Source organism: Mytilus californianus, unplaced genomic scaffold, assembly GCF_021869535.1.
Source record: "Mytilus californianus isolate M0D057914Y unplaced genomic scaffold, xbMytCali1.0.p SCAF_5, whole genome shotgun sequence".
Lineage (NCBI taxonomy): Eukaryota > Metazoa > Mollusca > Bivalvia > Mytilida > Mytilidae > Mytilus > Mytilus californianus.
Genome location: NW_026262701.1, coordinates 101,183,806 through 101,199,288, shown reverse-complemented (window position 1 = coordinate 101,199,288; position 15,483 = coordinate 101,183,806). Strand labels below are relative to the sequence as shown.

Sequence of the window (15,483 nt, the reverse complement as noted above, 5' to 3'; positions counted from 1 at the left end):
TATCTTATGATGACCCACAAAAGTTATTAAAACTTATTTCCAGTGGGGTCCTTTTATGACGAGACTTCCAGTTTACACCAAGAGTTGACACATAGAAAAAACACGCACAAATCATTTAGAATTTATCACAGATATATGGTCAAAGCCCCAGTATAATTATTAAAAAAAAAGATTCACTATTAAAGATGGATTTAAATTTATCCATCAAAAACTTTTTCACTTGTACTTTAAAATTATATTTTTTAGAGCAACTTTTAATCATGTCTGGTAACGAATTCCAGTCTTTTATTCCATTATAAAAGAAAGTGGTGGATTCACACCCTTTAATTCCTGGTATATAAAAGTTTTTACTACTAGATCTTGTATTGAAAGATGTTTTATTTTTAACAAAATTAGTATGTAAATAATTTGGGCATATATTGTTAAAAATGTTGAAAACATGATTGAGTCTTAGTTGTTTGACTCTATTACTAATATTTAAAAAGCCCAATTTCTTAAATTCAATATATGTCACACTCTTTCTGGGATGTAATTGCAGAATAAATCTCACAATCTTATTTTGTGCCACTTGAAGTTTATTCTTCATTTGTTTTGATATACCTTCATACCAGCATGCACATGCATAGTCAAAATGACATTGAATCAGGGAAGAGCACAATGTTTTCCTAGATTGAAAATTTAGACACTCTTTGTTTCTATATAAAAATTTAAGCCTTTGATTGACTTTTTTCACTATAGAGTTGACAATAAAATCACCAGTTAGAAACTGATCAATTATTCCCAAATATTTTACAAAAGTTTTGGACTCAATATTAATACCATTACAGGAGATAGCAAAATCACCCGGTATTAAAGACCGAAGTTTTCGACCAGGACCAAAAATTATACTCTCCGTCTTTCCCAAATGTAGGGACAATTTATTGTCAGTTAACCAATCATGGCATGATTCCAGCATTCTGGATAATTTATGCGAGATGACCCCAGGGTCTATAACTCTATATGGGAAAATGAAATTGCAGTATCATCTGCATATATCAAAACTTTACAATCTGAGTCGATGCTAGTTTGAACATCATTGACATAGATCAAAAACAAAAGTGGACCCAGTAAGCTACCTTGAGGGACACCACATTTAATATTACACACTTCTGAAATCACCCCATTTACACTTACAACCTGTTTTCTGTTTGTCAAATATGACTCAAACCAAGGTATAGATCTAACCCCAATTACTTCTAATTTGTCACATATCTTGTGATCTACTGTGTCAAATGCCTTCTGTAGGTCTAATAGGACCATGCCTGTAAAAAGACCTTTGGCTGTTTGAGCTTTAATGTGATCTATCAAGTGAATGAGACAAGAATCAGTTGAATATGAACTTCTAAATCCTGATTGAAACTCAAATAATAAATTATTTGAAATCAAAAAATTTTCAAGTTGCTTATAGGCAGCTTTTTCTAGAATTTTAGAAACAATACTTAAAATGCTAACAGGCCTGTAATTTTCAGGCTTAAGTCTGTCATTTTTCTGATATTTTTTTGTTATCGTGACAGTTTTGCCCATCAATATTTAATACTATATTAGGATTTGATTTAGGATCTTTTTGATATCCTAAATTTTTAAAACTTTTCCAAAGTTGTTTTGGGTTATTTCTATTTTCTTCAATTTCACTGCTGTAATAGTCAGATTTTGCAGTTTTGCATGATCGTTGAACATGATTTCTAAGTTTACTAAACTTAAAAATATTTATTGAATATTCTGCAAAAAAAAAGGGTTCACCTAATCCTGAGATGTAACTAGACCTGACAACTGCTTTAGAAAAGGGTTAGGGTGTTTTTTTTCTTGATTTTTTTCAGGTACAACACCACGATGTTTGAGTAAAAATTTGATCAGCTGGTTATGTAATACTATTTGTTTTCTGCCTTTGAATCCTTTGTTTATTTAAATAAATCAAATTTCCTAATTATTAATGTGAATAAATATCTACCATCCATAGTATGTGTCCTTTATTTGTTTCATAAACGAAATTAATATCCATATTTATGCATGTCTATTTATGTAGTGACAACACAGGTAACTTGCTATAAATAGCTACACCAATTTCTCAAAAGTACAGTAAAGTCTTGCTCACACTCTGTGAAATTATTATCAGCTTGTCTTATTAACATGATGACTAACTAAACTATTTCTTCGATGATATTTATTTAAAACCTAATTTCTTTAAATTACGAAATCTAGTTTGTTTATCAATGAAGATAATAAAGATTGATGAATAAAGTTGAAGTTTTCTAAAGATTCTGTTATTGTTCGGGTCATGGTTCACGAGGCTACACATTAAAATGTAAACAAGGGAAAATGGCGTCCATGACATGTGGTTATGCACATGTTTAACTCGTGTTACATAATTTTATCTGACAAAAGTCAGATTTCTCTGTTCAGAAGGGATTTATATGTATAGTATTGCAATAAATTATTCAGAAGGAGGTACATTCAGTTTAAAATTATATTTCTGATTCTGTGAACATATGAGTTTTATCAAAATTTCTCCCAACGTACTGCACTGGTATTTTTAAATAAAATTCAACCCTTTTGAACTGTAAGGGCATCTTATTCACATTACAAAGGAAGACAATGAATAAAGACAACAATTTTATTAGTAAATAGTCCCTTTTATTAAGCAGAAACAAAATTTTCTTGTCTGCAAGATTGTACTTGCGTAACTTCTGGCCTCATTTCCTGTCAGAAAAACATTGAAAATATCCGATTGCGCATGGTTTTGACAGAATTTTTATGAATATTCCTATCTGATTTGCCGACATAAAATTTACATTAAACATATAGGAAAGGGTTTTGTGTTTTGAAATAATATTACAATAGCCGATATATTCGTTTAGCCGATATCCGAATAGGTGGAGTCTACTGTAATACTTTTGGGATTTTGGCCCTATTTAGCAAAGTTCAGAAACAGTATTTTACATTTAGTTATCAAAACAAAACGATCGTTTGGATACTTATTACTTAGACCATCAGAACCAAACACTAACAAATCTCATCATATTAGAAAATTTCGAGGATATGTTTGGTCCGTTAATTTTTGTTGACATTACAGGCTTTAGACTTTGAAAATTTAGTGAAAATAACAGTTATATAGACTTTTTTCTAAATGCCTTCATATACTGAGCTGATTTTTGGTATGTGAGTCTACTATGATGTTACAGATCAATTTTATGTTTGATTCCACTCCGCTTATTTTTCCTGAAATTATGGGCGTTAAGCTTTAATAAAATGCTCCGCTGGGGCGCAGCTTGATACGACCGCAGAGGTCGAACCCTGAACAGTTAAGCAAGTATGGACACAACATTCAAGCTTGATACAGCACTGAATTTGGATTGTAATTAAATATTTGACACAGCATAGGTTTCTGACACAGCATGAATGTGATCTAAGAACTTAAAAATTTTTAATTTACCTATTCAAACCATATCATTATTATTTGCTTTTATATATAAATCAGAAATAACCAATTTAAAATGGAAAATTTCATAGAAAAAAAAGGAAACCCCCCCCAATTTTTTGAACCTCCTAATGATTCATCACCCCAAACTCAATAACAGCCTTCCCTTTGTGGTATGGTACCTTGCAGTACAATTTCAGAGAGATCCATACACTTGAACACAAGTTATTGTCTGGAAACTAGAAAAATGCTTGTTTTTTTGGCCCTTTTTGGTCCCAAATTCCTAAACGTTTATGGCAATTACCCCCAAACTCAAACCCAGCTTTCCCTTTGTGATATGGAACCTTGTAGTACAATTTCATAAAGATCCATACACTTACACACAAGTTATTGTCCTGAAACTAGAAAAATGCTTGTTTTTTTGCCCCTTTATGGCCCCTAATTCCTAAAATTTTGAGGCAATTACCCCCAAAATCAATCCCAGCCTTCCCTTTGTGGTATGGTACCTTGCAGTACAATTTCAGAGAGATCCATATACTTGAACACAAGTTATTGTCTGGAAACTAGAAAAATGCTTATTTTTGGCCCCTTATTCCTAAACGTTTTGGGCAATTACCCCCAAACTCAATTCCAGCTTTCCCTTTGTGATATGGAACCTTGTAGTACAATTTCATAAAGATCCATACACTTACACACAAGTTATTGTCAAGAAACTAGAAAACTGCGTGTTTTTTTGCCCTTTTTGGTCCCAAATTCCTAAACGTTTATGGCAATTACCCCCAAACTCAAACCCAGCTTCCTTTTGTGATATGGAACCTTGTGGTACTATGTCAGAGAGATCCATACACTTACACACAAGTTATTGTCATGAAACTAGAAAAATGCTTGTTTTTTGCCCCTTTTTGGCCCCTAATTCCTAAAATTTGGAGGCAAATACCCCCAAAATCAATCCCAGCATTCCCTTTGTGATATGGAACCTTGTGGTACAATGCCAGAGAGATCCATACACTAACACACAAGTTATGTCTGGAAGTTACAAAAATGCTTATTTTTGGCCCCTTTTTGGCCCCTAATTCCTTAACTGTTGGTACCATAACCCCCAAAATCAATCCCCACCTTCCTTTTGTGGTATTGAACCTTATGGTAAAATTTCATAGAGATCCATTCACTTACACTAAAGTTAGAGTGCGAAAACCAATGTGCTTTCGGACGACGACGATGACGCCAACGTCATACCAATATAGGACCGCAAAATTTTTTTGTGGTCATATAAAAATTTCATGAAAATAACAGTGACACAGACTTTTTTTCTAAAAGCCTTCACATATTGTGTTGATTTTTAGTGTGTGAGTCTGCTATGATGAGTTACAGATCAATTTACATTTGGTTCTGCTTTGCTGATTTTTACAGAAATTTCCACTCCTAAAAATGGCTTCAAGGTTTTTTTTGCAAGTACGCCCATTGGTGTTGTTTCGACACATCTAGTTTATTACTTCTTCATGTAAATGCTTCATCCAAAACAATATGCAAAGGAGCCTGAGAACCAAGTAAATGAATTTTAGGGCCTAAATGTGAGGAAAATAAAAGAAGGTACATATATAATGAAAAAAATATATAAGTAAATGAATTTTCCAAATGAAATTTAGAAATCTGAAGGGAAATGGAGATAATTTCAATCTGGTCTATTTTCCATCAAAATCTTAACATCTCATTTACAAGTCATTTGATATTCTCATACTAATAAGATAACAGTATTATTTTCTCAAAGGTATAGTCTTTTAATGATTTAGGTTACCTGAAAAGCTAACTTTAAAGTATCATCATTGTTGACTGGTTGCGATATCAATGACAGGCCAATAATATACTCCCGGAAATCTATAGTTTCTGAACCATTCTGAAATACAAGTGAAAAAGAGCAATAATTTACTTCTAGAAATATTTATTTTCTGGACCATTATTAAAACAAGGAAATGGAGAGTGTGCAATTATTTTCCAATATGATTTTCTTTCTCTGTTAATCTGGGTAGTATTCTTGTAAAAAAAATAAATGGGGAATGTGTCCATGGGACACAGATGATGCCCCCGCTTGCATATAACAAAAAATTAAGCAATTTTTCCATTTGCCAAGGAGCATAACGATAAAAGTGACAATACCAAAATTCAAACTTGATCTGTGTTTTGTAGTAATAAGCATTGTGTATAAGATTCATAACATTTGGTTGAGGCAAACTTAAGAGAACGGAAATGAAAAATTCAACACTTTTTCCATTTGTAAAGGGGCATAACTCTAGAAAGGTAAAAGTGATGCCACCCAAATTCAATCTTGATCTGTGTTTTGTGGTAATAAGCATTGTGTATAAGTGTCATGACATTTGGTTGAGGCAAACTAAAGTTACAGAACAGAAACCATTTTCGGGACGTACGGACGTACAGATGTACAAGGGTAAAACTTAATGCCCCCTCTGCTACGACAAGGGCATAAAAAATAGATGTGAGAACAAACATTAAGACATTAACATAAAAGTTTGATTTGTTTATTCAGGAGAAATTGGAACATAGATATGTGGTAAATTCTCCTAAAGTTACCCTAACATATAAGGGAAATATTTTCTTCCAATCTTACCCTATCATATAAAGAAAACATCTCCTCTAATGCAGGAGACACGGGTACATGTAGATATGCAGCAAATTCTCCCAAAGTAATACTGCCTTTATCTTTTTGGGAAATAGCACCAAACTGGTCTAGTAGTTCATTCATTTGGTCAAAACTAATTCTGAAAAGTTCAAGAATGAAATTTAAACTAAAATGAAAACTGAACTCTTTTCTCTGGACAAAACTGCAGTATGTTTTAAAACAGATAGATAAAACTAAGTTATTAAGTGTTTGTTGAACTTAACCTTATGTCATCTGTTCAATTTCTATTTTTTTTTTCAATCTAAAAAATTAAAGTGGTGGCATTTGTTGTCAAATCAAGTCATTACACTGTATTATAAACTAATTTGACAGTAAAATCAAACTTTATTTGTATCTAATGGTCCTAAACTTTTGGTAAAAATTTGAAATTATTTTTTTTAAATAGTTGCCCCCAACTCTACATCATTAAAAGTCAAAACCATCAGAATCATATATTTTAGTGTAAATAGCAATATTCCAAATTTTTAGTGTAAATAGCAATATTCTAAATTTTTAGTGTAAATAGCAATACAGTCGAACCTCGTTGTGTTGAACTCGGTTGTGTTGAAAACTCGGATGAGTCGAAGTAATTTCTCGGTCCCGGTAAAATCCCGTTTGATCAATGCATAATTACCTCTGATGAGTCGAACTCGGTTGATTCGAATACTCGGTTAAGTCGAGTAAATGTAATAGTCCCGTCGAAGTAAAATTAATGTAAATTGACCCCGATGTCTCAAAGTTCGAAAGTAAGAATTTTCGAAAGATGCAGGCCTAATGATAAAAATTCAAATCGGATGTATTTCTTATGTCACCTAATCATTTTCAAAAGAGATTAAAGCTGAGTAAACATACTTGTTTGTATAACAGTTAAAATGACATGTTTATGAAGACCGCTAATTAACACCTTTGTTGATCGTTCAAGCGGAATGTTAGTCTTGTTGAACATTTTTCACCTGAGATAAAAACGAAACGAATTTAAATGACCCAAGCCGAGATTAAATGAAACGTTAGATTTAAAACTCATTAATTACAATAAATAAAAGGATTAGGACAATTATAATAAATTCATGATAATTTAATGTTAAGCAGATGACCTCATCAGAGATCGTTCAGAACTTATTTCGTGCCGCGAGGGATTTCATAATTTATAATGACTGACATTTGTAAATATTTGTGTAGACTATTGATTTTATTTGTGCATGATTTGTATCTGTACTTGTGTGTTCAATTATTACGAAGGACCAAAAATGGAGATTGAATACACAATCATAAAGTGTCATATCGAAAAAAGGCACACTGTTCATTGTATCTAGTTTACACAAATCTCATACCGTAGTTCATGCATTCCAAATTTATGACGACACACTTGACCTCGGATGAGTCGAATACTTTGGTCGGGTCCCTTCGACTTCGACACAACGAGTTTCGACTGTATTCTAAATTTTTAGTGTAAATAGCAATATTCTAAATTTTTAAATATTCAGTGAAGTGGTTCATTATCACCAAGACACCAAAGTGTGATGAACAGACAAACTGACATACAGTAATGGTCTTGTCTTGAATAAAACTATCTGAAACATCTCCATCCTTTTTCAAAAGTGAAAGTTTCCACCTAAATTTTAGAAGTAAAGAAACTGAAAACCTGAACTTAAGATTGATGAAAATATAAGGAATAGAAAAACAAAGGATATAGGGTATCCATCCATGACACCAAATCAGTACATGCACAGCACAAAAACACACAAAAAGCAAAGAAACAGTGCTTGTATTGCTGTTCTTCATCTCAAAGTCACAGTGAGGCCTTCAACACAGAGCAAAAAAACTCTGACCTCACTGCAAGTTTAAGACGACCCCTAGCGCCTAGTCTCTTTCTATGGGCTGGGGTTATACAAACTTACCCAAGTTTGGAGTGAAGTTTTTGGAATTCTATAAGCCCTGCTGTATGTGGTAAATTGAGCTTGGCTGCCTTCTGCATCAGACGAACATCATCATAAGTATGATCTGTAAAAGGTATTTTCAAACTTCTAAAATAAAAGAAAACATGTATACTTTTAAAGAACAAACGTGAACATTTTTAAAATATTGTTAAGGTTACCACTTGGACATTAATGCGAAAGTTTTTTCAATATAATTATGATGACATAGTTTTAAAAATTTATTTTATGATAATTACATTATATTACTTTTCATAGGATTTTGTTAATTTGATTGGCAGACAATGATTGTGAGGTATTCCATTATCATATTTCATTTCCCAATAACATGTAACATCTATGACTGCATGTGCTCTCTGTGACAACATTACGTTTATATACATCAAAACAAACAAAAAGCTAGATTTAATTCCTAACTTCATGGTAATAATATAAGAATATAATTATAAGAACTAAATGCTTTGTAATTGTATAGAGTTGTCAAAGTGTTGATTATGTGCACATCTTATGTTTGAAGTGCTTCTGACCTTCATACAAAATGTGCTTACAAAAACTTGTACCCTATTTCATAAATTCATCCAACCCGGCTAATAACAATAAAATGCTCCGCTGGGGCGCAGCTTGATACGACCACAGAGGTCGAACCCTGAACAGTTGGGGCAAGTATGGACACAACATTCAAGCTTGATACAGCACTGAATTTGGATTGTAATTAAATATTTGACACAGCATAGGTTTCTCACACAGAATGAAAGTGGTCTAAGAACTTAAAAATATTTAATTTACCTATTCAAACCATTATCATTATTATTTGCTTTTATATATAAATCAGAAATAACCAATTTAAAATGGAAAATTTTAAAGAAAAAAAATGAAAAAAAAATCCCCCCCAATCTTTTGAGCCCCCTTATGATTCATCACCCACAAACTCAATCCCAGCTTTCCCTTTGTGGAATGGTACCTTGCAGTACAATTTCAGAGAGATCCATACACTTGAACACAAGTTATTGTCTGGAAACTAGAAAAATGCTTGTTTTTTGGCCCCTTTTTGGCCCCAAATTCCTAAACGTTTAGGGCAATTACCCCCAAACTCAAACCCAGCGTTCCCTTTGTGATATGGAACCTTGCAGTACAATTTCATAAAGATCCATACACTTACACACAAGTTATTGTCCTGAAACTAGAAAAATGCTTGTTTTTTTGCCCTTTATGGCCCCTAATTTCTAAAATTTTGAGGGAATTACCCCCAAAATCAATCCCAGCCTTCCCTTTGTGGTATGGTACCTTGCAGTACAATTTCAGAGAGATCAATACATTTGAACACAAGTAATTGTTTGGAAACTAGAATAAAATGCTCCGCTGGGCGCAGCTTGATACGACCGCAGAGGTCGAACCCTGAACAGTTGGGGCAAGTATGGACACAACATTCAAGCTTGATACAGCACTGAATTTGGATTGTGATTAAATATTTGACACAGCATAGGTTTCTGACACAGAATGAATGTGGTCTAAGAACATAAAATTTTTTAATTTACCTATTCAAACCATATTATTATTATTATTTGCTTTTATATATAAATCAGAAATAACCAATTTAAAATAGAAAATTTTAAAGAAAAAAAAGGGAAAAAAAATCCCCCCCCTATATTTTTTTGAACCCCCTTATGATTCCTTACCCACAAACTCAATCCCAGCCTTTCCTTTGAGGTATGGTACCTTGCAGTACAATTTCAGAGAGATCCATACACTTGAACACAAGTTATTGTCTGGAAGCTAGAAAAATGCTTGTTTTTTGGCCCCTTTTTGGCCCCAAATTCCTAACGTTTAGGGCAATTACCCACAAACTCAAAGCCAGCTTTCCCTTTGTGATATGGAACCTTGTAGTACAATTTCATAAAGATCCATACACTTACACACAAGTTATTGTCCTGAAACTAGAAAAATGCTTGTTTTTTTCCCCCTTTTTGGACCCTATTTCCTAAAATTTTGAGGCAATTACCCCCAAACTCAATCCCAGCCTTTCCTTTGAGGTATGGTACCTTGCAGTACAATTTCAGAGAGATCCATACACTTGAACACAAGTTATTGTCTGGAAGCTAGAAAAATGCTTATTTTTGGCCCCTTATTCCTAAATGCTTTGGGCAATTACCCCCAAACTCAATTCCAGCTTTCCCTTTGTGATATGGAACCTTGTAGTTCAATTTCAGAAAAATCCATATACTTACACACAAGTTATTATCATGAAACTAGAAAAATGCTTGTTTTTTGCCCCTTTTTTGGCCCCCAATTCCTAAAATTTTGCGGCAATTACCCCCAAAATCAATTTCAGCATTCCCTTTGTGATATGGAATCTTGTGGTACAATGTCAGAGAGATCCATACACTAACACACAAGTTATGTCTGAAAGTTACAAAAATGCTTATTTTTGGCCCCTTTTTGGCTCCTAATTACTTAACTGTTGGTACCATAACCCCCAAAATCAATCCCAACCTTCCTTTTGTGGTATTGAACCTTATGGTAAAATTTAATGGAGATCCATTCACTTAAACTAAAGTTAGAGTGCGAAAACCAATGTGTCTTCAGACGACGACGACGCCAACGTCATACCAATATACGACCAAAAATTTTTTAATTTTTGCGGTCGTATCAAAATAGTTATTTTTGGCCCCTTATTCCTAAACTTTTTGGGCAATTACCCCCAAACTCAATTCCAGCTTTCCCTTTGTGATATGGAAACTTGTAGTACAATTTCAAAAAGATCCATACACTTACACACAAGTTATTGTCATGAAACTAGAAAAAAGCTTGTTTTTTGCCCCTTTTTGGCCCCTAATTCCTAAAATTTGGAGGCAATTATCCCCAAAATCAATCCCAGCATTCCCTTTGTGATATGGAATCTTGTGATACAATGTCAGAGAGATCCATACACTTACTCACAAGTTATTGTCATGAAACTAGAAAAATGCTTGTTTTTTGCCCCTTTTTTGGCCCTTAATTCCTAAAATTTGGAGGCAATTACCCCCAAACTCAATCCCAGCATTCCCTTTGAGAAATGGAACCTTGTGGTACAATGTCAGAGAGATCCATACACTTACACACAAGTTATGTCTGGAAGTTACAAAAATGCTTATTTTTGGCCCCTAATTCCTTAACTGTGGGTACCATAACCCCCAAAATCAATCCCCACCTTCCTTTTGTGGTATTGAACCTTATGGTAAAATTTCATTGAGATCCATTCACTTAAACTAAAGTTAGAGTGCGAAAACTAATGTGTCTTCAGACGACGACGACGACGCCAACGTCATACCAATATACGACCACAAAATTTTTTTTGCGGTCGTATAAAAATGGACAAAAGACTCAAATGACTTGGTTCCACAGAATCCTTCTTAAACAATGGAAAATGGTCTATAAGAACATGTGAGCTGCTGGGTAATGGTCTCATCAGCATTTATCCAAAATCACATTTTTCTCCATTTATAATCCTGTATATAACTTACTCTGCCATTTTCTGTCTTACATTAGATGCATACAATGTAGGATCTTGTTTTTCTTCTTCATTTGGATTATATACTGGTAAAAACTAAAATTTAGAAAAAGAACAGGTGAAATAGCCAGTTTACATACATATATTTATATTCTTTACCAGTATTATTTCATATTTATGATTTTCACTGTAGACATGGTAGACAAAAAAATCATGAAGTAAATCTCAAATAACTCGTTTCAGTCAACAATTAACTTCCTTTACAACTTTTTTCATAATCTTGTAAATAAAAACGCAGTAGGTCTCTTTCCTTCAAATCACATTAACTAACAAGGAAATAACATGTACTCATTCCAAAAGTCATGAGCTTATTTATAAAGATGATTAAAATCTGCCATAGACAAGACTACTTTTAATGAATAAAATATTTTACTTTGAGGTCAGAGGTGAAGGTCATAGGTTAGTCATAGAATTTCTCTACATTTTGTCTAAAGGGGATGTACTAATTTGTCAAATATAGCCAGACAATCTTAACTTGTGGGTCATATTGATGTACCAACTTGACACATATTATAAAATATATGATTTTTTTCAAGTTCTAGACCCGATATAGATGTAGGAAAACAAGGAGAAAAAAAATATCATATATATAAGATGATATTATTTCATTTCAGGAAAACAATTTACTTAAACATACCTCTAATTCCAATTTATTATGAAACTGACATAGAGACAGCCATAAACATGTAAATCTGAAAGATAAAAGCAGAGCAGGTGTAATAAGCATATAGAACATTAAAATATATAAATTCCTTTTTTTTATAACGGTAGATGTGCGCATTGAGTAAGCCTGGGTAAAACTACCACAAACATAAATTGAACTACATTAAGACAACAAATTAAACATTTTTTTAGATACTGCAAGATAGATTTCCATTCATTTGTCTGTCAGACAAGCCTTGACGGACACTAAATCTAACATTTCCTAGTCTCTCACTTTTCCTATACCAAAGATATATTTATGAAGAAGAAGGAGAGCATTTTTAAGCTGCTTACCAAACAAGGATGGACTTGTTGTCATGGTAATCATACCACACCTGTAATTCAAAGTATCAGAAAACAGAAATGGTATTCTGTCAGATATGAAAAGGACACACATTACAACTCATCATTATTGAGCTGATGATCAAATATGAAGTCATTCTGTTATGTGGTACTGGAAATATATGTGACAAAAACTTTAAAGTTAATTCAACATATTAAAAATTCAAATGTATCAACAAATAAGGGAGCTACCATTTGATTTTTAGGCTAGGATGAAATTTGAAAAAAGGCAGAATGAGCAACTTTGCAAAAAAAAAATGCAGGATGACAATTTATTTAAGTAAAAAAAGTCAGGATAAACTTATAAAAGAAAGGCAGGACTGAATAGAGTAAAAATAAAAAAACAGGACAGAGATTACAACTGAAAAAAAAAAAATGCAGGACAAAATTTTCATCCTAGCCCCCCATAAAAATCAAATGGTAGCTCCCTAAGAAGTAGGTATCTGACAGATCTGAAAAATGCTCACACTTCAATTCATCACTGTCAAGCTGATGACCAACTATGAAGTCATTCTGTTAAGTAGTTTCTTAGAAAAGTGGGATCAAAATATTTGTTGGACAAACAAGACAGACAGACAGGTGAATGCATAATTGCCCCCAATCCTCAAGTGAAATATAATAACTTTATTATACACTACAATAGATTGTAGAGTTTAGAAGCCATTCTCACCATTGTCCAGTTAATGAAGGCCAAACAAAAAAATAAAGATCATTTGTCATGCTGGACTAAAACATGGCCACTTGATACTATTTTTTTTTTTTTTAAACATATCAAATGTTCATAGGTATAACCTTTTCATGAGAGTATAGTCATTTACAGAATGATAAATCAAGACTCTTAGAATTTCAAATAGAGGTAAGCTAACTTTATACTGACAAAAAATTCAGCTGTTTAGCAATGCAAAACAGTTGTTTATGTACAGTAAAGTAAAATTTCTTATTGTTGTGCAAGTTTCAATTTAGGGAAAAACACAATAAGAAATCATTCTAAGAAAGCTGAAAATCGTATAATCGTAAAACTTACGCTCCTGGTCCTTCCCAGGTCCATGTATATGTATCCTATTATAAAAAAAAATATTATATTAAAAAAGTAAGGGTTGAGTGCTTAAAATTCTAGTATTAACCCCATCACATGTTTTAGCCTGTTCAAAGTTTACCAAAGCTCATCAGTAGATGTCTTAGTTTCAATAAATTGTAATAAGGGTTTAAGGAGAAGTTGCGGATCCTAAATGTGAACAATGTTTTTCTGCTTTGTATCATTCTGATTAGTTGAGCCCTTTTCAACTGATTTTTATAGTTTGGTTCTTGTGTTGTGCTGTAACACCACTGTCCCAGGTTAGGGGAGGGTTGAGCACTCACAAACATGTTTAACCCCGCCGTATTCTTTGTGTGCCTGTCCCAAGTCAGGAGCCTGTAGTTTAGTGGTCGTTGTTGATTCATGTCTGTCATATTTGTTTTCTTAAATTGTTTTGTTATAAATTAGGCCGTTAGTTTTCTCGATTGAAATGTTTCATATTTTTCATGTCGGGGCCTTTTATAGCTGACTATAGGGTATGGGTTTTTCTCATTGTTGAAGGCTGTTTGGTTGCCTATAATTGCTTACATCCACTTCATTTGAACTTTGGTGGATAGCTGTCTCATTGGCAATCATACCACATCTCCTTATTTCTAATAGGGTGCAGATATCACTACGTCCATATTATCCCAAAGTAAACCCCATATATCATTCAGATAAAGAAACAATACATTCTGTCCAGCCAGTCAGGAGCTGTTGTAGATACAAAGGAGGACAGAAGAACAAACTGACAGACTGATCAATGAATGTATAGACTGACTCCCCCCATCACTAAATACTGCCACTTTAGAAAGAGGGGGTATAATAATATAAACATATCCTTGATGGGTCTATAGTTCTAGAATTACTACTTACCAAACTATTAAGGTATCTTATACAAACTGGTTGAACAGGCACTCCAGGATAAAAAGCACCTGCAAAAAAGTATAACAGTGGTCAATAATTATCTAAATTCAAAATATTTTGTGATGTTTTTGTTATTTTGAAAATTGGGACAGGATAGGTTTTGCAAAAATAAAACTTGATGATCATTTGCTTTCCTTTCATATGAGTTTTGGAAAAGCAACATTCAATTCTATGATGAATCACAAAATAATCCTTCTTAATAGTATTCATATTTGTATTTTAAGTCTTCCTGAAATATAAACTTCTAAATACATCTAAATTTAACTGATTTACATCTACTTTTAAAATGACATAATTGACTGAAATATATAATCTGTGGTTAAAAATATTGTTTACATGCACATAACTTGAACATTTAAACCAAAATATATTTTAATATAAACGGACATGCGTAGATTATTTAATATGTGTGACTGTAATTTTATAGAGAATGAATATCATTCTCATTTTTGGAATGAAGAAATATAAAGATGTTTGCACGATTTATTTCAAACCTTATAACTCAAGGAATCTATCCGCATTTAAAATATTTACAATTGATATATATGTTCAAAATATAAAAGAACTTTTGAAAATAATATTGGATAGTATCTATACACTGCTATTAAAATATTTGAAAACTCTTGAATATGTTTAATTTATAAAGCTCTGAAATTGTAATAAATTGTATAAATCAATTAGTAAATTGTACTATGTGATGCTTACTGTGATATTTTTTGTTATCTAGAAGCTGCATTGCTTTCTGAATAAAGAATATTATTGTTATTAACTGTTATCATCAGTTAAGAATGAAGAATAATTTTTATATTCCAATCTAATACAAGGCCTCAAGCATCATTGAAGAGACAT

At 32.7% G+C, this 15,483-nt stretch overlaps 1 protein-coding gene across 5 annotated transcripts in view; it reads right to left on the bottom strand.

Moving 5' to 3' along the window:
* LOC127702137 (lysophosphatidylcholine acyltransferase 2-like) overlaps nucleotides 1-15,483 on the bottom strand; it is a 45,828-nt gene that overhangs the window by 17,106 nt on the left and 13,239 nt on the right. For all 5 annotated transcript variants that reach the window (XM_052206235.1, XM_052206234.1, XM_052206237.1 and 2 more), the window contains 7 exons: nucleotides 14,584-14,642; nucleotides 13,678-13,712; nucleotides 12,247-12,301; nucleotides 11,563-11,645; nucleotides 8,027-8,152; nucleotides 6,078-6,228; nucleotides 5,250-5,348 (listed from right to left, as the gene is read on the bottom strand). In XM_052206235.1, coding sequence (XP_052062195.1) covers nucleotides 5,250-5,348; nucleotides 6,078-6,228; nucleotides 8,027-8,152; nucleotides 11,563-11,645; nucleotides 12,247-12,301; nucleotides 13,678-13,712; nucleotides 14,584-14,642 — 608 coding nt within the window. The remainder of the gene's footprint in view (nucleotides 1-5,249; nucleotides 5,349-6,077; nucleotides 6,229-8,026; nucleotides 8,153-11,562; nucleotides 11,646-12,246; nucleotides 12,302-13,677; nucleotides 13,713-14,583; nucleotides 14,643-15,483) is intronic.